The following is a 21,672-nucleotide window of genomic DNA, read 5'->3' as shown; positions in this document are numbered from 1 at the left end:
AATGCTCTTGTGGAAAACCAGTTCACATACCACCCATACTGTATCCATCCACAGCTGTAGCCACTTCATTATCTCAGTTATTGAGAAACTGCTGGTTCGATGATGCCGTTTCTTTTGTACCTAGGACAATGAAGGCATTTTTAAATCCAGTCGAATCCCACAGGATTGCGAATAAAAATGTAAAAGAAATGTTTTATCAATGTCTGTTCAAATTATATTACGTAAGCTTTTGCATATGTATGATTTTCATTTACTAACAACGTGTACGTTAAAATAATAGAATTTGTAGCTTTAAAGGCAATGCCTTTAACAGAGACTTTAAATTTAAAAAAAAAAAATGACACTGAAACGCCAAAGCTAAAATATCGAACTGCTCTTAATCTGTTTTTTCTCTGCCAAGCTTTATACCACCCGTACTTTTGGCAGATGTTCTAAATTAGTACACTAAGTAAAGCACGGATATTGTTAAAAGAATAAAGGTCTGCCTTGCAGACTAACAGACTTCACTACAAGGTGGTCTGAAGAGTTCAACGAATTTAACGTGCCTCTTAGGAAATGTTCTGCGAAATCATTGTAAAGACATCGTGGCTTTTCTACAAAGACCTATAACGTAGTAAGCTCAAAGCAGTTTTTTTTACCGTTTTTATATTACAAATTTATGCTTTCTTTTAGTTGGAATGATAAAATTCGTTTTTTACAAGTGTCTGAGTAACTGAGTACACGTGATTTTTGTATCTGAATAAAATACATGTAAATATGCTATATGTCTGTAACAAAATGATATTGTGCATAAAATAGACAGATAATCTGTCCAGTTCAGAGTTACATGTTTTAGGTTTTTACACATATATGTCCAATAACTGATGAGTAGTAAAATGTTTAAAACTACGATGGATTTAAATGACTGCACTACTTTAAGACCATAAAAAATGAATGGATGAACGGATTTGTACATCACACCGTAACGCGGGTGTAATTGGTGTAGCATTCTTCATCCGTAAATATCTAGTCCAAGCGTCTAGAGGGCTGAAGACATACACAGCAGATTGCTTTTTTTTTTTTTTCAGTAAACCAGCGGTTCGTGGTCAACCCAGCTTGCTCATTCTGCATGCAACATTGGTAACAGACTGCAAGCACAGGCAGCCGCTCCACTTCCAGTCTCCACTTTCGCGGATGGATATCACCTACTTTGGAAAGCAAAACGTAATAGAAACCGTGCGAACACAACCAACCTTAATGTGGATTAGAGGCCGGGTTTCCTATGACGTTAATAATGACTGACGGACCCCTTAGCCAATGAACGTTAAATTGGGAGTCTGCGCTAGCGGAGGGCTCGGCCTTGCGAGTATCAGGTTGGTTCGCGGAGAGGAGGTTTGTGTAGTCAGCTCTTGCACAGGGATTCAACGAGAATGTGTTGCTGACATAAGAGAGTAGAGTTTCCCTAGCCACGTAAGTACTATTAATACACCACAGGAGATGATGTCTTGCTGAAACAAGGGATCGGCCCGGGAAAAAGGCCATCCCTTTCTACCAGCTACGCATACATCGGCTTTCGAATCTGGTCTCGAAGGAAAATCCAGAGGGAAAAAAAGAATTTGCACTTCAGTACCTGATTTTTATTATCAAACTAACAGAAGGACTCGGACGTTTTTGCATCGTTTTTAGCCTTGCTGGATATATATGCATTCTGTCATCTGGAAGGCCAAAACCAGCAGGAAATCTGAAACCATTGATCTAATATTATCCTCGTTTGCACTTTCTTGGCACTGCGGCGCCAACGGTTCCATCGAATTTATTAATGTTCCATTGCGGCTTAGGTTTCTGCACTTGCTTTTCTCATTCTGATTTAGTTCATTTTCCTTTTTTATATATTGGAAAGCATGAATAACATTTTTCAACAGTAACGACCAAAAGCAGTACTGAATGACCTTTTTTTCCTTTTCGCCAGTCAAATAATTTAGGAGTTTGCTTTTCAGGGAAAGGATCCAGACGCCATCTAGAGTTGGAAACCTGATTCTTTGCCCCTTCCATTCTTTTTTTAATAGAAGTTCGGTAATGCATTACCTGACTTTCCTTTTTTCCCCGATCTGTGAAACAGATCAGTTTTTTCCGTGCAAGCCTCATCTCAACGTGAACCAATTTTAAAAAGAAAGGACCTTAACATTTGGAGTGGCAGCTTTCATAATTCTTCAAGACAATAGATACTTGGCGCACTGTTCTTTTCATTCCACTTTGAACATTTTTTTGTCTATTGCTAATGTGCCAACAACATTCAGTGCTTTTATAAGTGTATATCTGCAGTAGATCTGCATTTGCACGGTGCTTCTCTATAAACAGACCATCCAACTGTGAACCAGTAGACGTGGACTTATAAATTTGGATCACTGAGGCCACTGCAAGGCCGAACACGATTTTCGGTATTATATCCTTTCCACCCAATCCGGACAGAAGTATCATTTTGTTTTTGGCCTATCTTATACTCATGAACATACAGAGATCAAGCCCCATTAACATAACGCGTTATGGGAGATCGAGACACAAAAATCACGATTTCGAGGAGCTCTCGTGTTTAAGGACAAGTGAATCGAGTCAGAGTTTCAGTCCGAATTTGGGATCACCTAGTCCCCCGGAAACGCCAAACTCCTCGCACTGTATCTCGTGCATTGGGAAATATCTATTACTTGAACCGCTGGAAGGGGACCACGTTTTCAGGGCCGCGCACTTACACAGCGGCGACGAGCTAGTTTGCAAGGTAAGCCATTATTCATTGTGTTTCAGTTGTTGGTTGCACCTTTTTAGAAGTGGGGTGTCCTGCAGGTGTGTTAATTGCAATACTTTTGTGCAGATTCTTTTGTGCAACTACTTAAACTATCACCTTAAAAATATAGGCACCATTGTTCATCTTGCAAAATGTCAGCTTTATTATTATTATTTTTTTTTAACTTCTGAAATGCTAGCTACTGTCTGCCCTGCTTATTGTTCAGCGCTGAGTGAGAACGTCACGCAACGATGCTTTGTTAAAGCTCGCTCTACTTGCACTGGCTTTAATAGCCTGCCCGGCTTTAGAAGAGGGGTAGAAACTAACTTCGCGTGTAACCTTAACGCGATGACGTGTGAAAAATAGATTGAATATATATGTATTCAGGCCAAGTTGTACCTGAGGACTTTATTGGCCTCCTTAGACCGTTCTTTTTTATTTTAAAGAATCTCCCCCCCCCCCCCCCCCTTCGATCGCCTTGACAACGGAACAGAACAATGGGTGCACTACTGTAACGACGCGCCGTTTCGGAATCGTTGCGCTCGTGGCACCGGAAAAGGGTTTCCACTCGGCTGCACCCTACACCCCGTACCCCGTCAAAAGGCCCTTAACCTGCTTCATTTGGGCTTCTGGACTTAATAACGCGCCACGTCAGGACATGCTTGAATGAGGTTCATTCTGCATGAATCCTAGAAGTGTTTCACAGGTCTGCTGTGCGTTCACCCCCCACCCCGGTCCCGCAAGTTACCCCACGGGCACCTAGCAGGCAGCCTTGGCACGGAAAGTAGCTCATGAAATGCATCCATAAATACCACGTCGGGGTTAGAAGTAGTTTTAATTTTGATTCAGATATAAGTATGCTATACTGAAGTGTCGAATTGGAATAGGCACTCCGCTAATCAGTTTTCAACAACAGAATCGCTTTTGCTGTACACACAACATGCTCCTTAAACAAAGGGACTACAGTGCATCCAAATAAGAAACATAAAATGTCGAACAGAGGAAAATTTTAACTGCTCCCGTACCCTTGCTTGTCTATGCATTAACTATACTAAGCAAATTATAGGGTATTTTAGTTCAATCCAAGTGTTTGTTTTTTCCCCAAAATCTCCAAAAAGAATTTTGTTGAAATAATTACACACCATCTGTAAAGGTTTACATCCTAATTGATAACGCATTCTTCACCTAAAGAAGCCCTTGAGAGCATGGTTGCAATTAACAGCTGTGGTTGCTTTGTTCTGCCGCAGCAGGGGTTCTCTGTGCACCTCCATTTATTGTAATACACTGAGTTTAGTGAGACAAACATGCAGCCCATTTACTCTTGGGTATCGCTCATATTGTACTGTTTAATTCATTGTAAAAATAACCCAACGTTGTCCATCTACAAGCAAGCAAGACACTGCTTGTCTTGCAGAATCTGATTTGGCATGAGTCATACACCATAATTTTTTCAGGATTAGGGCTGAATTTCTCTTGCATTATTCATACAGTGCTGATTTTCAGCCCAGAGGTTCCTTGCAGCTAATTTAATACCAGCTAAAGAGAGAAAGCAGGTTTTAAATAGCTTCTTACATAAGTTTTTTTTTTTTCCCTTCCTCTTTGATTTGTTGTGTGTCACTGTGTTTTGCAATATGCTTAATGAATAACTTCTCCAGCTTCTTGTAATGAAAAGCTACATTTTTTTTCTCAATGGTTCTCTTCCTTTTTGTCTAGGTGTTTGATATTGCGCGATACCAAGAATCATTAGCAGCTTATTTTTGTTTGTCCTCACACGAAAACATAAACCAAATTACAGAGATTCTTCTTGGAGAATCAAGGGCCTATGTGTTCTTTGAGAAGAGTCATGGGGACATGCATTCGTTTGTTCGGACCTGCAAGAAGCTGCGTGAGGAGGAAGCTGCCAGACTCTTCCATCAGATAGCATCTGCTGTTGCCCATTGCCATGACAGTGGACTAGTACTGAGAGATCTGAAATTGAGAAAGTTTGTTTTTAAGAATGAAGACAGGTAAGATGTTTTCTTTTTTTCACCTCATTAGTTATGAGTGATATGTAAAGTAACATTTGGGTGTTAGAGCTGAATCTTTTAGCAGCCTTGTGATAAAAATATTGTCCATTTTTGGAATTCAGTTTTATTGACATGCCTGCGTGACAAAGTGTTCTTGTGCACGAGAAACAGATTCTCTGTATAAAGATGTAAAACACAAAAGATTGTAACATGTATATCACCAGTGTCAGTTGATTTGTCTCAAAAGCTACCTCTTTCCATTTTTCTGTACATGTATAAAGATACGTTTTAAGTAAATAGTTGGTGCAATTTATCAAGCCAGAAAAATAAAAATACCTTTATTAAACCAGTAACATCCTGCTAGACTAAAGAGGTATTCTTTGACATTGTGACTTTAGGGTTTACAAGGTCAACATGGCATGAAAGAACTGGCATAGTGCCAGAGCAGAAAAGAATGAAGTTAATCATTTATTCATTTTGCACCGGCTAACACAAGATGGCATTGACAAAATGCAAACTGGAAAGTTTTTGATTATGAAATTTGCTTCCTCAGACAGCAAATGTCATAAATGTGAAAGAAGTCCACTTGTCAGTAGGAACCAGCCACAGCTTTCTGCCTCATTTTTAAAAGGTGTATCCAATAGCAGCATGTAAACTCATCCTAAAAGACGCACGTGGTGCTCTTCTGCAAATCTTCTAAATCCATTTTAATTGCATTGACTTTGTAATTGTGTCTGGATAAAGTTATCTGCTGGGTAATTTTGAACAACTTGGCAGTCATCACTATACAACAGAACATTCAGTTGTTTGGTCTGTGACTTGCAAGTTGTTACTTTTTTGATCAGTTTTGCCAGCATTGGCTCTGTTCCCTGCCTGACTCCAGAATGGATTAGGCAGTTTTGATGATGGATGAATGAACTGCCAAAGGCATTGTTTTAGGCTCTGGCAATACCACAAGGGTACATCAGTGTGTATTGTGTTTGAAGAATCGGCATTGATATTGCCAGCTCACCTAACACAAACTTCTCGTAGTCCCACAGTATGAAACAGGCAGAACAAGACAAAAATTGTGGAATGTACATATGAAATCTGAAATTTGCTTTTGCATAAAGTATAAATCATCTTTAAGGAGTGCCTTTGGGCAAGAGTTCGTGTATTAAAACCCATTATCATCTGGCTCATGAAATGAAGGCTTCCACATCATCAACTTCAAGTTTGTCATTCCAGCTGTTATTTAAGACCAGAAAGTGTGCAAAAAGGGAAAAGGAAAACCTTTAAAATATACATGCATACATACATACATATATACGCACACACAGAAAGACAGTGCCAATACCTATATAAAATAGTCAGTTTAAGTACTATAGTTAAAGGTGTATATGAGCATAAAAACTGGCTTGTTATGTGCTCGTTACAAGGAGTTTAGCAATCTTATTGCCTGTGGAAAGAAGCTATTGCACATTCTGGCTGTTCTTGATTCTATGGAGGGATATCTCCTACCAGATGGCAAGAGATCGAACAGTCCATGAGAGGGGTGTAAGGAGGCTCGCACAATGCAGATGGCTTACTTCTTGTAGCTGTCCTTAAAATGCCCTTATTGGAGGGGAGATAGAGACCCCAATAACCTTCTCAGCCATCCTCACCACACATTGCAGAGTCTTATTGTAAAATGTACTGCAGTTTCCGTATCAGGATGTAATGCTGCTCGTCAGCTGTCAATTGTGCCCTGGTAGAAGGTGGTGAGGATGGGAGAAGGGATTCTCTCTTGCTTCATCCTCCTAAGGAAGTGCGACCGCTTCTGAGTTTTCTTGTCCTGGTGTGTGGTATTGAAAGTCCAGGAGAGATCCTCAGTGATGTAGACACACTTGAATTTTGTGCTGCTGACCCTCTCCATGGGAAAACCCCTCATATTATATTGAATTTAGGAGTATTTCTGTTGTGTGTATTGAATTGTGTTTACCCCCTTTTTTGACACCCACTGCACGCCCAACCTACCTGGAAAGGGGTCTCTTTTTTGAACTTCCTTTCCCAAGGTTTCTTCCATTTTTTCCCTACAAGGGTTTTTTGGGAGTTTTTCCTTGTCTTCTTAGAGAGTCAAGGCTGGGGGGCTATCAAAAGGCAGGGCCTGTTAAAGCCCATTGCAGCACCCCTTGTGTGATTTTGGGCTATATAAAAATGAATTGCATGTTCAGCCTGTGTTCTGAAGTCCAGTATCAACTCTTTTTGTCTTGTTGACATTAAGGGGTGGATTGTTGTCCCCACACTAGCTCATTAACTGTTCCACCTCTGCTCAGTAAGATGTTTCATCTTCATTACTGATAAGTCCGACTATTGTTGTATCATCAGTTAATTTAATGAGTTGATTTATGAGAGAAATTATTCTTAGATGTGATGTAAAAATTAAATGTCATGCACAGTGATGTCCAGAATTGCACAGTGTTGATTGGAAACATTTGAAATGTTCAGATCCTTTTCAAGGGTAATGCACATTCAGATATATTCATAATTTGGATCTGAATGTGACACCTTTAAAGCTTATCTAACCCTCAATATGCAGTGGGCATGCGCCCACTGTGGGTAAACCTGGAACCGTATGCTGTGACTTTAGACTGGTATTATGTGTGGCAGTGATTGTGTATGGGTAACAATTTTCCTGTGGTCAACACTAGAAACTACAATGAAGTTTGTGGTCTGTTTTTAGCTGCTTCCATCTAAATGCTGAGCTACGCTGCTGAATCCTATCTGCGTACCAAAATGTAGGCAGTCTATATGCCTTGTTATCAACTGATAAGAATTCCTTAAAGTGGCTTCTGTCTGTTGTGCTCAAAGCACTTGATAAACTGTACTGTATAAGACCAGGCTTTCCAGCATTATAACCAATTGTCTTGTTTTGAAGGTCAAAAGGTACAGTATGAAGGTCAAAAATGATTGTTGAACATTTCAGATATAAAGATGTTGCTGAATTATATAGCCTGTTTTAAAATATCTTAGTTGCAGGACCTATTTATCATTCAGTAATGAAAAAGGAAAGTTACCACAGAGAGTACTCTCGAGGAACACATGAGATTAATTATTATTTTCAAAATTGGTCCCGTTTATATCTTAGAAAGAGAACAAGGGTTTATTCGACTGAAACTCTGCTCTGCACCTTTGTTTCCTTTAACATGCCTCTGTTTTTCATAATGAAAGAAATGCCAATTATTTAATGTACTCCTATTTTTCCTAGAATGTGATTCTCTGAAGCAGGAACTCATTTCCTGGAAGTTTAAATAAGGCAGTAATTAACTGTTCAGATGTCCATATGTTTCAGTGGACCCAGCGGCAACTTATCGGGTCCATCTGAAGGTCTGAATTTGTGATTCCGTTTTTACAGGCTGCTTATATCTAGAATTGTATAGAAGTGTAGCTGAAGTTTCAGTGATTGTTTGTCTGAATTTATTTCCACAATTCTGTTTTGGGCATTGTGACACATATATCAAAATTTAGAAGTAGTCTATATTCATATCTAGGTTTTAGGGGATTTTTTTTTTAAACTGTGATCAATTAGTAAAAACCAGTCACTATAAATTTGTAATTTGTTGGCAGATCACTCAGGAAGTGGTTCAGAGTAATTTCTTGGAATGTTAACATCTCTGTTTTCCATTAAAATTCTGTTATATGTTTACAAGTGAGGGTGAAGATACAGTTAAATTATGTAATATGTACTGTTGTGTGTGTTGTTTTTATAAGGCATGTTTTACTTTATAAGTGTGTTTGGCCTGAATATCTAAACTTGAAGGGGACCTAAGTATTTGGTTGTAGTTAGGCAGAGGTTATTTTTAGGGTAGTTTAAAATTCCATTTATATTGTATTACATCAGGGGCATTTGCATAAATAACTTTCAAAAGTGCATGTTCCTGCTCCTAAAATACAAATGATTATAACCTTCATTGAGTGTTCTTTACAGGGATATGGCACAGATCCCAAACAGAATGTTTATTTGTTATCGTGTAAGCATGTGTTATCAAGTAAACATTTTAATGGATACAAGTAACAATGGAAATTGCTAATTCTGTACTAACTCCAGGGACCAAAACAAGGCTGACTACATGGTTAGGCATATTTTAATTACAAGTAAGAGCTGTAAAGGAAATATTATATGTATATTGCTTATAATAAATCGGTAAATATAAGCTGCATATACAGTATTTGCTGACAAAATTGAGCTGATGTACGTTTTCATCTGCATTGAGGTTACATTTTTTTCCGTCCTTGGCAATGTTTCACATTGTGACAGGTACCTATTTTTTCTCCCTTCCTTAGTTTTTGCCCATTTGCAGAGCTTCATTATACAAATTATTCTTCCACTTGTACTGGAATAACTCTTATTAGTGGTGTTTATTTCTGAATTGCCTTTTAAAAAATTCTAACAAGTTGTAGGGAAGTTTTTGGTGACACCTGTTGTGAAGTCTTCATATTATTGTAAAATATAGGAAATGGCAATAGTACAGGTTTAAAATGTACACTTTTTATTCATAATTGTGAATTTTTCCAAAAGTAATTTGAATATTTAAAATTGTAGCTATAAATAAAATACTTTATGGTAAGTTTTTTGTCCGTTAAAGACTAAATTACATACTCAATTAAACTTGAGAAAAAAATTGCCAAATGCTACCTGTATGTGTATATATTCATTTACCATAACTTTAACTCATTTAACTGCATTCTACTGTTGGCAAGGCATTTACTTTTCAATGTTGAATGTTATTTTTTTGCAAACATTACCTAAACATAAACATTAATACAGGAAGGTCAAAATGTAATTGTTTGAGAACATTATCCTTTTCTGTGCTGTTTTCTGTTGGTTAATTCACACTTTTGAGAATGTATAGGTATTTGCAATTAATAGTTCAGATGGAAGACAGAATCTGGATCATGTTGGGGTTAAACACATTTCAGAATATGAAATACATTCATGTTTAACTTTTATGCACAAGCAAGCTAGACTGGGTATATGTACAATTTGCCCTCTCCAAGAAAGAGCAATTGCTTTCTGTACATCCTTTAAAATGTGAAGTGAGTGAATGACATTTTTTTTTTATCTCGGAAGCAGCTTCTGACAAGTCAATAAAGATGTATTGATTTAAAATACAAGTATATATAGAGATTGGAGAGTTAGGAAGGTATCTGATGTACTGTAGTTGTCATGCTCCTGTCATTCTGGCAGCTTACCAACAGGACCTCAAATCAGCATTTATCACCAGTAAGCCGTTTTAGTTGATCCTCATTTAGGGTGGTGCGTCTATTTTAAGCTGTGTATCACCATCCAGGGCAGGCTGTGAGTAGCATACATATAGTTATTGTTAGAAATAAAGTTCCATAATGGCTTTGGCTGATTTAAAATGAAAAGCAAAGCTGTTAATGGTGGGATGAGGGACACCATAATGAAATATGTGACAGAAGTGAAGGATTATATTTGAGGTGAGAGATTTTCAAGAAACAAAAATAAACTAGAAATACAAGTTGTGAGTAGCAGCTCTAAAAGTGGGCAGGGTACATGCTGAGGGCTAGGGAATTAATTATCTCATTCACGTTGCAGTCTTGTGCCTTTACAGATCATATCAATACTAGTCATTTAAAAAAAAAAAAAAAAAAAAGAAGCATCAAAATGACGATTGTAAAGGTTATGTATTCATTATGTAAATAAAATCTGGATGTCTGTTTTCACAGTAGAAAATGCTAAAACTATGTAAGAATTAAATTTGCCATTGCTTAGTGACCCTCATTCTTGCTGCCAGTAGAATAGTATGCCAGCACGCATTTTTTCTCACTGACTCAGCAAAGGTGGGTATTGGTGATGTTATGTAAGAACAATGGAAGAAATTTTTCTTTGTGTACAGAAGGCCTGCATCATTCCAGACTAAGTTTATTTATTTATGAAATAACTAATTTGTACAAACAGTTTTTATCTAAAATGTTTGATCCATGTGAACAATTTTATAATGCACCTGAAATAGATACTTTATTAATCCCAATGGGAAATTCAAATAATACACATTTTAGAGTGAATAAAAAATAAAGGTAGCCAAAATAGAAAAACGTTCAGAATTCCCTGTTACACTTGTTTCTGGAATGCATAAGAGGAACACATGAAAGCAGTTTTCTGTAAAGCTTATCACAGATGTTCATCCTCTGCTGTGTGGTGTATACCATGACTACCTTTGCTTGTTGTCCTGTCGGCTTGTTTTTTTTTTTTTGAGTCTGCATTCTATACATATCTATACAGTGTCTTTATGTTTAGTAATGATTATATTACCTCCAGCACAAAGTTTACATATGGTTTGCAATATCATCAAATGAATATTACCTCATCCTCTCTTTTGTAATGCCTTTTATTGCTGGCTATATTCAGGTAATGTTGTAATACCTGTTTAATGCTGCTGTTTTAACTAGACTGCTATGCTTGGAAAGATACAGTATATGGCCAACACATTTGGTTTTAACTAGACTGCTATGCTTGGAAAGATACAGTATATGGCCAACACATTTGGCACAGTGGTGAAAATTTTGAATTAATCTGGTAATTGAAAACTGGTCCAAGCCTTTTACATTACATACCAGATGTCCTATTAAGCAAGCCCAAGTTTGCTTATCAAATTCCCACCTCTCAAAGTTGAATGAGAAGAACAGTTTCACAAGTTTGTCCTGGGGTACACCACTAATTCCATTGAAGTAACAAATGGGTTTGAATTCATATTAAAATTGGTGATTATGAAAGAAGCCAGATTTAATGTCTGTGTTCACCTAGGTGTTCAAAAATTTCTTCCATCGGTAACCTAATGCAAGTGTTATGAGTAGTAAAAAAAAAACATATTGTAAGATTCCGGTTGTATACAGTCAGCTGATGTTTGATGGCTATCATCCCTTCGGGGTGTAGGTTAAATAAAACTTAATTTCCATAAATATTTGCTAAACGAAACCCCCTTTGCTTTATATAATAGAAGTGATCAAGCTGCCACTTCATCATATCTTTCAACAGGATACCTTTGGTAGCATCCAAGATCTGGTAACACATTTAAAAAGGGTGATTAAATATAGTACAGTGATGACATTTTTGTATTAGCAATGAAAAGTAGTATACTGCTGATAGCTTACAAGAATGGGATCAAATCTTTAAACTTTAATCAAATTTCCATTATGTCTTTTGTTGCCTTTTTTAAGCCTGGAAATTCTCTCTGCAGATTTGACGGTTAAAACAAAATGTTTGCCTCTAGTGCTATTCTGCACCATGCACCGTTTCCTAGATAGAAAATTTTGGTGGAAAAATAGGTCTGGGCTTATATCTGGTTTTGGTTTTGTTTCCAACCCCAAGAGATTTGCATTTTATTTAATGAAAAGTCATCCTTTTTGAAATGTAATAACTCGGTGGGTTAAGTTCAGGAATTTAATGTCAAATTAAATATCTCTGCGGTGGGCTGGCGCCCTGCCTGGGGTTTGTTTCCTGCCTTGCGCCCTGTGCTGGCTGGGATTGGCTCCAGCAGACCCCCGTGACCCTGTAGTTAGGATATAGCGGGTTGGATAATGGATGGATGGATTAAATATCTGAAAATAATGGTGTAAAATAGATGACAAACCCTGTTTAGACTATGCAGAATGCTATTTTTGTAAAGTTAACAAAATCAAATACTAAGCTAATCTCTGTAAATGGTGTTGAAATATAAACTATTAAAATGCACTTAAATAACTTCCCTGTACTTCCGAAGCACATCCTTCACAGCTGCCCTGTGCAGACAATAAAGACAATAGAGCTGAAATAGAAAAGAATACTACTAGGTGCAAGACCACACAGACACACACAAACACACTGGAGTAAACTGTCATGCTTCAGTTTTAACTTATAAGTTGGAAGATATTTTATTTATGTATTTATTTATGACATTTTCTTGTTAAAATTAGCCTAACATATAACTACATTGTGAATAATTTTGTTTTTTTTTTCTTCTTTTAAATGGTACATGCCTACCTATTTAAAAAAACAAAAGTATTTGTATGTGTCCATGCAGTGCTGTTGAAAGAATTTCAAAGTGAGCTCTGGTCCATGTCACCATTTAATGATCTAAGCAGGTTTAAAAAAAAAATGAATGAACATTTCCAGTGTGCTATCTACACTATTCTTAAAACTAGTTAATGTTGCAAATGTCTATTACTGCTTGAAGTGATGGATTTATAGTGCATTATTCACATATGACTACAAAACCCCATTTTCATTACTGCAGTGTCCTTGTAGTAAAATCACTTAGCTCATCTCTGATTAATCATCCTTAATAAATTAGTAATGAATGTGTAAATATTAATTGGTTATTAGAAACAAGTTTATAATTGCATTAACGCAGCTGAAACCTGTTATTCTGTTTAATAGATTAAGCAATTTGTCTTTCCTTGGGTTGCAAGTTACTGGCATTCCTTAAGGTCAATTTTGGGTTCAAAACTGGACAAAAAAAATCTGCTTCTTCGAGAAACCTGTCCATTGATGTTTTGCAAAACAGAGGTAATTCTTCAAGACAGATTGGCAAAAAAATATGAAAATTTCCACAACTGTCATGAGAGAAGAGGACACACTAGATCTAACCAAGATAGAAAAAGACCACAAGTACCAGATGCATAACTACACAAGAGGATAAGTATGTCAGAGTCTGTAGTTTGAGAAACTTGTACTTCAAAGGTTCCTCTAATAATAAGCAGTTCGCATTTAAGCTTGATTAATTAAGGATAAGCAAAGAAAGCTCACCATTAGGACACTGGAGTATGGGCTGCTAAAAATGGGGCTTTATAGTCCTATGCAAATAAATTAAAATCACTCTTTTTCATGCAGTGATATCCATTTTCAACATTAGTGATGTGTTAGCTATATTTTAAATCACTTTAATGGTAACTTGATTTTAAAAAAACATAAAATTGTCTGAATGATTGCAAACTTTTGAATTCTAGTGTATTCATTTGAGCCCCTTTAGAGTGTTGCCTTTTCATGGCACATTTGTGTTATCCAAAAAATAGCATTAATATAAGAGTGAAAATTAGGATAACTCAGCCTATTTATTTAATTTATTTATTTATTTTTAGATGTAAGCCACTTTTGAGTTATTCACTAAGTGCATAATCCCTAATTGTGAGATTGGTAAGGTAAATGTTTCTGGGAGTGATTTTAGAAGGAAGATGTCAATTTTACTTTGCTGAATGCTCACTGCTATCTTGAACTATTGATCAGTTTCAGGAAAGGGATCCCCCTTCATGGTTTATATGTGAAAGCAGGTATATGTGTATGAAATGGTTTGCATATTGGGAGAATGTGACCAGGGTACAATTCCAAGCTGTAGAGGTTTGAAACAGTAGCCATCTACTTTAGTAAGTGTTCCTGATGGATGAAGTAATCCACCATCTGACCATAAACTTTATAATCAGGTATCTGGTATCTTACTCCATTAAGAGGGTGTTCAGAACTTTTCATTGCACTGCAGACTGTGTATAATAGTTTATTTTAAAAATGAATGTATGTAATTGTAATTGCCTTTTAAACAGTGATCTTTTCCATCCTTGCCCTGCTTAGTTAGTTGTGTGTGTTAGACTTTCTACACAGAATCTTTTCCAGTAAATAAAGTATGGTTTGTACTAAATAGTGTACTTTTTTTTTGAGCTCCTATTTTTATCAATTGTCCCTTCACACTATATGAAGTTTTACTTAATTTTCATTAACATCATTTTAGCAAGTCAAGGATGGTTGCAGGACACTCTAGTGACTGCTAATTATATAGTTTGATTATGTTAATGGGAATGTCAGATTGGTCTTCAGCTAATCTCCGCAAAATTAAACCAGTTTGATTTTGACTAAAGTTGTAAGGGTGGCCTCCTTTTGTGTGAGAATTAACAACTAATGAATGCATACAAATGATGCAGCCGTGAGCAAAAAAGAAAAACATGGTGGTTTGGACAGACAAGCCCCTCTTCTCTTTGAGACCCAAAGACTTGTTTGTCATAGCTCCACAGAAAGGAAATGTATCAGCAGGGTCTGCAGTTCAATTTATCCTGCCTATAAAACATATACACAGCCACCAGCTCTGGCAAATACAGTAGCAGCTCAATTGGCTGTCAGATTGTGGCAAGGTCAAAGTGCTTTGGAAATTTGAAACTGCTGTGAAGTCATAGACAGTTGAGCAGTCTTTCTTCCATTGTGATTCTTAGTCATGTAGTCTGACATCTTCAAGGTGATGAGATTCATCTACTAAAGTCCTTAATTTTGACATGCTCTCTGACTAGATGTTGTGTAATGTACCCCTAGCCTGATGTTCTGCTAGGCTGTAAAGACAGCTGACTTAATTCATAATCACAAAAACAATGAGAATTCAAATGCCTTGAGTAGGGTTACACTTTAAAACTGTAGCTGAGAAAAATTTAGTGGCAGGAAAAATGTCAGTTTTGAGTAGCCCTGATCGGATTAGTCCCATTGTCTCAATTGTCTGTACATGTTATAAGGCAAAACTTACAGTGACCTATCGGAGTAAGTCTTTACTGCTAACAGGCCGTTAGAACTGGAAACCACCAGTCACTGGAAACTAAGGCTGTTATGTTTTAGAGACTTCAGAATCTGTCGTTCTCTTTTGCAAAACAAAATACCCTACACTAAGCAACAAAAGTCTAGAGAAAATGATAGAGAATATGCCTGCCTTTCTTACATGGAATAAATACTTGTAAATTTTTTTTTTTCTCCCCCCCATACACAATTTCCTCTTTTGTGGGATGAAGATGCGTTTCCTGACTAAGGCCGGTTATTGCTGTACTTTGATTGCTCTTCTGTGGTCTGATTTAGTAATGCTGGGAAAGTATTTAAAAACAGAATAACTTCCTTTTATTGTGAATTATTATTTAGCATGTTTAGAAAGATTAGTGGTGCTTTTACTCTAATTGTGTAATATGAAAGACCTTTGACTTGTTTCGTTTATTTTCCTACTGAGAAACTAAGATTATCTGAATACACTGTAGCATACAGTGAATTGACACAGATTAAATTGTGCGCAGTTAGTTATATGTCTTTTCAGCAAAATATTTTTCCTGTGTTGTAATATGCCATGTATTTGTAAAGGTGACACTGTTGATAAACTTAAGATTGTAGGTGTAAGGAAGGGAGTTTGGACTGGCTTGATCATTAACTGGTCTTTGAACTGAAAATCTTGTATCAAAATGAAAAAGCCACTTTTGTCTATTGGGGAAAATTAATTCTGCAAACTAGAATTTACACTGTAATAATGGATGTCCAACATAAAGCAATAGCTCAGATTAGTTTTAAACCTGTAGAGTAGGGAGGTAATTTTTTTCTGCCAAGTTAGGGACCTGCATCTGCCAAAATGTTTTTACATTATGTGGACCCACTTCCTAATGAGTATCAGTTGACCTTTTTTAGAGAAACAGGTGTCCGAGTTGCCCACCACTTTGTAAGTTCAACAAGTGGGAAAAGAAGTTAATTTACAGTAGCACTGGTGGGAATGGTGATATCACAATCAGGGAATGATGGTCATGGATCTTTGCCAGTCCACAGACAGCAGGAAGGGTAGAGAGGACAGTTATAATTTAAAAATGCTGGAAATAGTATTATCAATTAGATATACTCATTACAAAATAAAATGACTAAAGTATCAAAACGTCTTTTATTTTTTCAACACCCTACTTAACAACAGATTTTTCAAGACATGACCTTTAAACGTTGATCTTTTTACTCTTTAGAATTTTTCTGAATTTAAAGAAAAAATATTTTGAAATACTGGAGTGAGTTTCCTAGGTTTCCTGGAGCTGGCATCATCCTTGAACCCATAGATAGTCCTAGACCAAGATTAACTAGGGCAGTAGCCGGAGATGGTGCAAAATAGTGCATTGTGATTTTTATTTCAAACAGTGTCCCAAATGAAAGTGCAGTGTAGCTTATTCACAAACAAATAATCCATAAAATCCAGTGCTTTGTGAGGAAGTTAAAATCAACTAATAATGTATCAGTAAATAATTAATTAGGTAAAACCAGATATTTTAAAATTCTTTGGTCAGTGCACTGTCTCTCTCATGTTGTTATCTCTCCACATTCACCAGTTTTCTGGGTGTGCTTAGTGGGATGAGTCTCTGACAAAAATGGTCTTCTCCAACTCCTGTCTTGGTCATCCTCCCTCAGAGGATGGGCCTGACACTGTCATCCCTATACCTTGGCTTACAGTGGATTCCATGTTCCCTACTGGTTCCTTCTGCATCTGTTGGATATGTAGGAGCCTCAAATCGCTCCAGCTCTCCATAGGTCATCAGGAGCAATCAGGCCCCAACTGGTCTTGCCGTCATGTTTTCTCTCTCGCTTTTTCTTTACCCAGTTTCCTAAATTTCTTTTCATTCTTTCAATCTAATCTACTCAGGCTCCTTTTATCCCTGTAAGTGCAGGTGCCTTTATTATGATCCCCGGAGTGCCAAATTTGGAAACTGGCTGGACTGATTGTACCTGAACGTGAATACACAGCCAATTTCCCCAGTAAACACCCTGGTGATGCACTGATTTGCAGCAGTACACCCCACACCTATCAAGCCTGAGTGCACTGGTATTTAAGCTAAAACTGACAACATCATGGACTCCTGAATACTTTTTGCTATACGGGGATCTTTTATAAATGTCCCTGTTTCGTAGGTGTAAAGTATAACAATGCAAATGTCATCTCTGTATTTATAAGTTTCCAATGGTAGTGATGAGAATATGAATATAAACTTGTTTTTTTAGCATGGACATTCATTTAATTTGTAACTAAATGTAGTGTTGAACATAAGGGGGAGGGGGTGGAGGGTTGGATTTACTAAATCCATTGTTAATGTTAATTGACCGAATTCCTGAAATTCCATCTTTTCCCATTTCCTTCTGTCCTCTCCATCTGGCTCTGTTACACCCATCACCTGCATGTCCTCTCTCAGCACATCCATAAACCTTTTTTCCTCTTCCCTGGCAGCTCTATCTTTAACATCCTTTTCCCAATATACCTAGCATCTCTCCTCTGCACATGTCTAAACAAATGCAATCTCGTCTCACTGACTTTGTCTCCAAACCATCCAACCTGAGCTGACCCTCTAATGTTCTCATTTCTAATCCTGTCCATTCTCGTCACACCTGATGCAAATTTTTGCATCTTTTACTCTGCCACCTCCATGTCTGTCTCCTGTTTTCTGGTCAATACCCTGTCTCCAGCACATATAACATAGCTGGTCTCACTACTGTCCTGTAAACCTTCCCTTTCACTCTTGCTGGTACTCATCTGTCACAACTCACTCCTGACACTCTTCTTTACCCACTCTACCCTGCCTGCATCCGCCAACTTTTCTCCCTTCGTTCTCACCACTCCTCTGATCTCCCTTTCATTTACACACATGTATTCTGTCTTGATTATTGTTTATTAAAGAAATTAGTTTAGCTTGGTCTCACAAATTTTCCTTTTTGTTTTTTTTTTTTTTTCCTAGAAATCTCATTAAGTTGGAAAGCCTGGAGGATGCATACATATTGGAGGGAGAAGATGACTCTCTTGCAGATAAACATGGTTGTCCAGCTTATGTGAGCCCAGAGATCCTAAACACAAATGGCAGCTATTCTGGCAAGGCAGCTGATGTGTGGAGTTTGGGTGTTATGCTCTACACAATGCTTGTTGGACGTTACCCCTTCCATGATGTGGAGCCAAGTTCTCTGTTCAGCAAAATTCGCCGTGGGCAGTTTAGCATTCCAGAAACTCTAACCCCTAAGGCCAAATGCCTTATCCGCAGCATCCTTCGTCGAGAGCCAGCGGAAAGGTTAACGTCACGGGAAATCTTGGACCACCCTTGGTTTTCCTCTGACATCCATGCCTCCAGTTCAGGCTATGGTGCGAATGACAAAGATGCTTCTGATCAGCTGGTGCCTGATGTTAATATGGAAGAAGAGTTGGACACATTTTTCAGCTGAGCAGCACATCCGCCACTGAAAGCATCTTGATGATGCTGTGGATTTAGACTTGAGACATGAAGGAGTCCATCTATACCCATTTAATGCACCCTAAATCAACATAGCTTGTTGGCAAGTCAGAGTGATGGTTCCTGAATAAGCTCTTAAATTGCTTCAAATCATGTGAAATGCAGTTAAAATGTAGCAAACTTGAAGAGCTGTTTTCAAGTTAGATTGATGCTAGGTGGGAAATTGCAAAATAATATTAAAGGGCCGTATGGAGCATTGCAGCTTCTCATCTCAAGGAACCAAGGAGGGCATCTATAGGGTACACCTACCAGTCAATATTGCATATTATCACTCCAAGTTTATCCCCTTTTTGCTTTCTGTTTTAATCCTGCCCTATTCAAATTCTCTCCCTGAAAATATTAAAATATTTGACAAGAAAATTAATGGAACTTTGCCCTTTGTCCCTGCACACATTTGGCATTGTACTGTTAGACTTCTTTATTGTATCCCTTCTGTTATTCAGGTAATGAACAATCACTAACAGAGTAATTTTTTTCACTTTATTTATTAATGTTAAACAGATCATTGTTTTTCATAAAATGCATTAGCACAAAAAAAAACATTGAGATGATATGCGGGTGCTAATAAATTAAGAAAAAAGTAATACATCAGAATTTCTGAGGTTTTTTTATTTTTATTTTATAAGCCTTTATATACCCTGTATAATACCACCTTATTTCTTCAAACCATCTCATAATATTCCTGTTGAAATTTTGTTTTTCCCATGAAAGGCTAAGTGGTTACTATTTTACACTTTTTTTTTTTCTTCTTCTTCTTCTTCTTCATTCATCTTTGTTGCAGTAAGTTACAATAGTGTAAATTTCTATTTTTTCAGTTTGCCTGCAGGACTTTTTAGTATAAAATATACAGGGTTTTGAAATACTTCCTTCCAGACTTACAGCCATGCACTTATTTTTTATTTTATTTTATTATTATTTTTTTTTTTGTATAGGTGAAAATTGCTGTTGGGCTCTGACTTGATTCACATGTCAATGCAAGTTAACAATCAGTAAAATTATTTAATTATGCATATTCTAAATTGTTGGCATCAATACAAATGTAAAGTTTAATTTAACACACATATATAAATATATATATAAATATATATATTTTTAAATACAGGTAGTAAATAACATACAATTTATTTAATATTTTATTTTTTAGGCTTTCCAGCTGTGATGTTAAGCTTGTTTGGCCATGTAAGACATGGAACTCTGTAAAAGGCACAGAGTCAAAGCTTGCATTAAATTACAGATTGCCTAAGAGATACACGGGCAACCTCATCTGTTGGTGTTTTTTTTTTTTTCTACCCATTTGTAGCAAATTAAACTTCCCTTTTTTGTTGGTATTTGTACTATGTTTATTTGTAATGCACCTGACAAATGATTTCTGATAATACAGACTCTGCAGACTGAAGATAGAAGGTAACTTTTTCTTCATAAAACATATTTTGATGGTGTACATAACAGCATGCTGATTTTATGGTTCATACTGAATGACTGCGTTTTACTTCTAATGGACGTGAATTTCATTATTGAGTTCATATTGACCAGTGTATTTCTAACAATAGCAGTCAGCTGTGTAAGAATTCCATAGCAGCTGTAATAAACCATCAGAATATATTTTTATCACTACATGTTTTGTTGTTTGTTGTGGCACACACCACAATTCTGTTTTAACAATAGCACTGCAAGTGTGCTTTTTATTTTATTTTATTTTTTATATATAAATCAGAGGCCAGTAACACTCCTGTTGCATTGCTTATGACAATGTGTTATGCACTCCACAAAACTCTTCTACTTTTCTGTATTTCCAACCCTGAATATTTTTTAACCATTTGTGGGTGGGGGTTGAAATGAGTCATAGGTATAACTAACTCTGTTTTCCAGTACCTCATTTTTTTTTTCTTTCTTATTACTGCCTGTACAAGTTCTGTGAAATGGTCATGTTATGGGTAGGTACATGTGGACTCTTGTAGTATGTAAATGTTACTTGAATTTGTGCTTATTATAATGTGTGGCATGTGCATACAGCTACTTAGCATTTGCCCTTTGAATGATATTCCCTGCTCAGCAGGAAAGCTTAACAAAAAAAAAAAAAAAAAAAAAAAAAAGGGTTAAATTCTCAGTGGATTTCAGATGAGAATAAGCATAGTTGCAAATTACTTGCCTTTTTTTAAATTTTTTTTTTTTGTTTTTATATATGGTAAAGATTAAGGAGTAAATAACTTGCTCTGAAGATGGTGCTGAGTTGGTGCTAATGTTGAGATGGACTACTTTTTTCTTTTTTTTTTCCTTTTTTCTTTTTTTTTTTTTCTTTCTTTCTTTTTTGCGAAGGGAATGTTTTAGAGAAAGTGATGTGCATGGTGCGGTTTAACTGCCTCTGGTGTTTTTGATTGTAATGTATTTGGTTTGATGTTTTGTCCAATCTCTTCAGTAAATAAATTGTGAAACAAAATGTTTGAAAATGCTTCAGAGTTATCTTTAGTGTTTTTTTTTCTCTATTAAGAGCAATCTTTTTTTAAAAAAATTATCAGGTCATTCTAGGATCATTATTGTAGGTGCTAGTATAGTTGCACCAAGAAAAGGACAGTATTTCTATATTTGATTCTTTAACACCAGTCAGATCAGTGTATTCAAATGCTGTTGGTTCTGTAACTTTATGGTGAAATGTATCTTGTCGTATTGCAGATGAACTATTCCACTTAACTGAAATTAAGTAAAGAGTATCAGAAAATTTCTGCTGTGAATAATCCATCTGTTTAGATAGCTGAGATCTCAGATTTATAAAAGACACAAACAACTTATTGTGGCACTTGACATATTCATTATTACAATGCAGGCCTGTTTTTTTCTTGTCAGTTTAAAAGTAAGGTTTTATGC

General features: G+C 36.6%; 1 protein-coding gene across 2 annotated transcripts; it reads left to right on the top strand.

Annotated features, from left to right (window-relative positions):
* The first annotated feature begins 1,239 nt into the window (after positions 1–1,239).
* trib2 (tribbles pseudokinase 2) lies at positions 1,240–21,260 on the top strand. 2 transcript variants are annotated; one of them, XM_028796847.2, is made up of 3 exons: positions 1,240–2,752; positions 4,472–4,764; positions 18,268–21,260. In XM_028796847.2, the coding sequence occupies exons 1-3, from the start codon at positions 2,483–2,485 to the stop codon at positions 18,740–18,742; spliced, it is 1,038 nt and encodes a 345-aa protein (XP_028652680.1). In that variant the 5' UTR covers positions 1,240–2,482; the 3' UTR covers positions 18,743–21,260. The 2 variants fall into 2 exon arrangements, with proteins under 2 accessions (XP_028652680.1, XP_028652681.1); XM_028796848.2 differs by having other exon boundaries at positions 1,241–1,449.
* The last annotated feature ends 412 nt before the right edge of the window (positions 21,261–21,672 follow it).

This window comes from Erpetoichthys calabaricus, chromosome 3, assembly GCF_900747795.2.
Source record: "Erpetoichthys calabaricus chromosome 3, fErpCal1.3, whole genome shotgun sequence".
Lineage (NCBI taxonomy): Eukaryota > Metazoa > Chordata > Cladistia > Polypteriformes > Polypteridae > Erpetoichthys > Erpetoichthys calabaricus.
The sequence above is the reverse complement of the archived record's forward strand: the minus strand, read 5'-3'. Positions and strand labels throughout refer to the sequence as shown.

Excerpts from the sequence above, each read along its gene's own strand:
- trib2 (XM_028796847.2), top strand. The coding sequence starts at position 2,483 with ATGAACATACAGAGATCAAGCCCCATTAACATAACGCGTTATGGGAGA. Across the intron at positions 2,753-4,471 it reads GCGACGAGCTAGTTTGCAAG|GTGTTTGATATTGCGCGATA; the intron begins GTAAGCCATTAT and ends CTTTTTGTCTAG. Across the intron at positions 4,765-18,267 it reads GTTTTTAAGAATGAAGACAG|AAATCTCATTAAGTTGGAAA; the intron begins GTAAGATGTTTT and ends TTTTTTTCCTAG.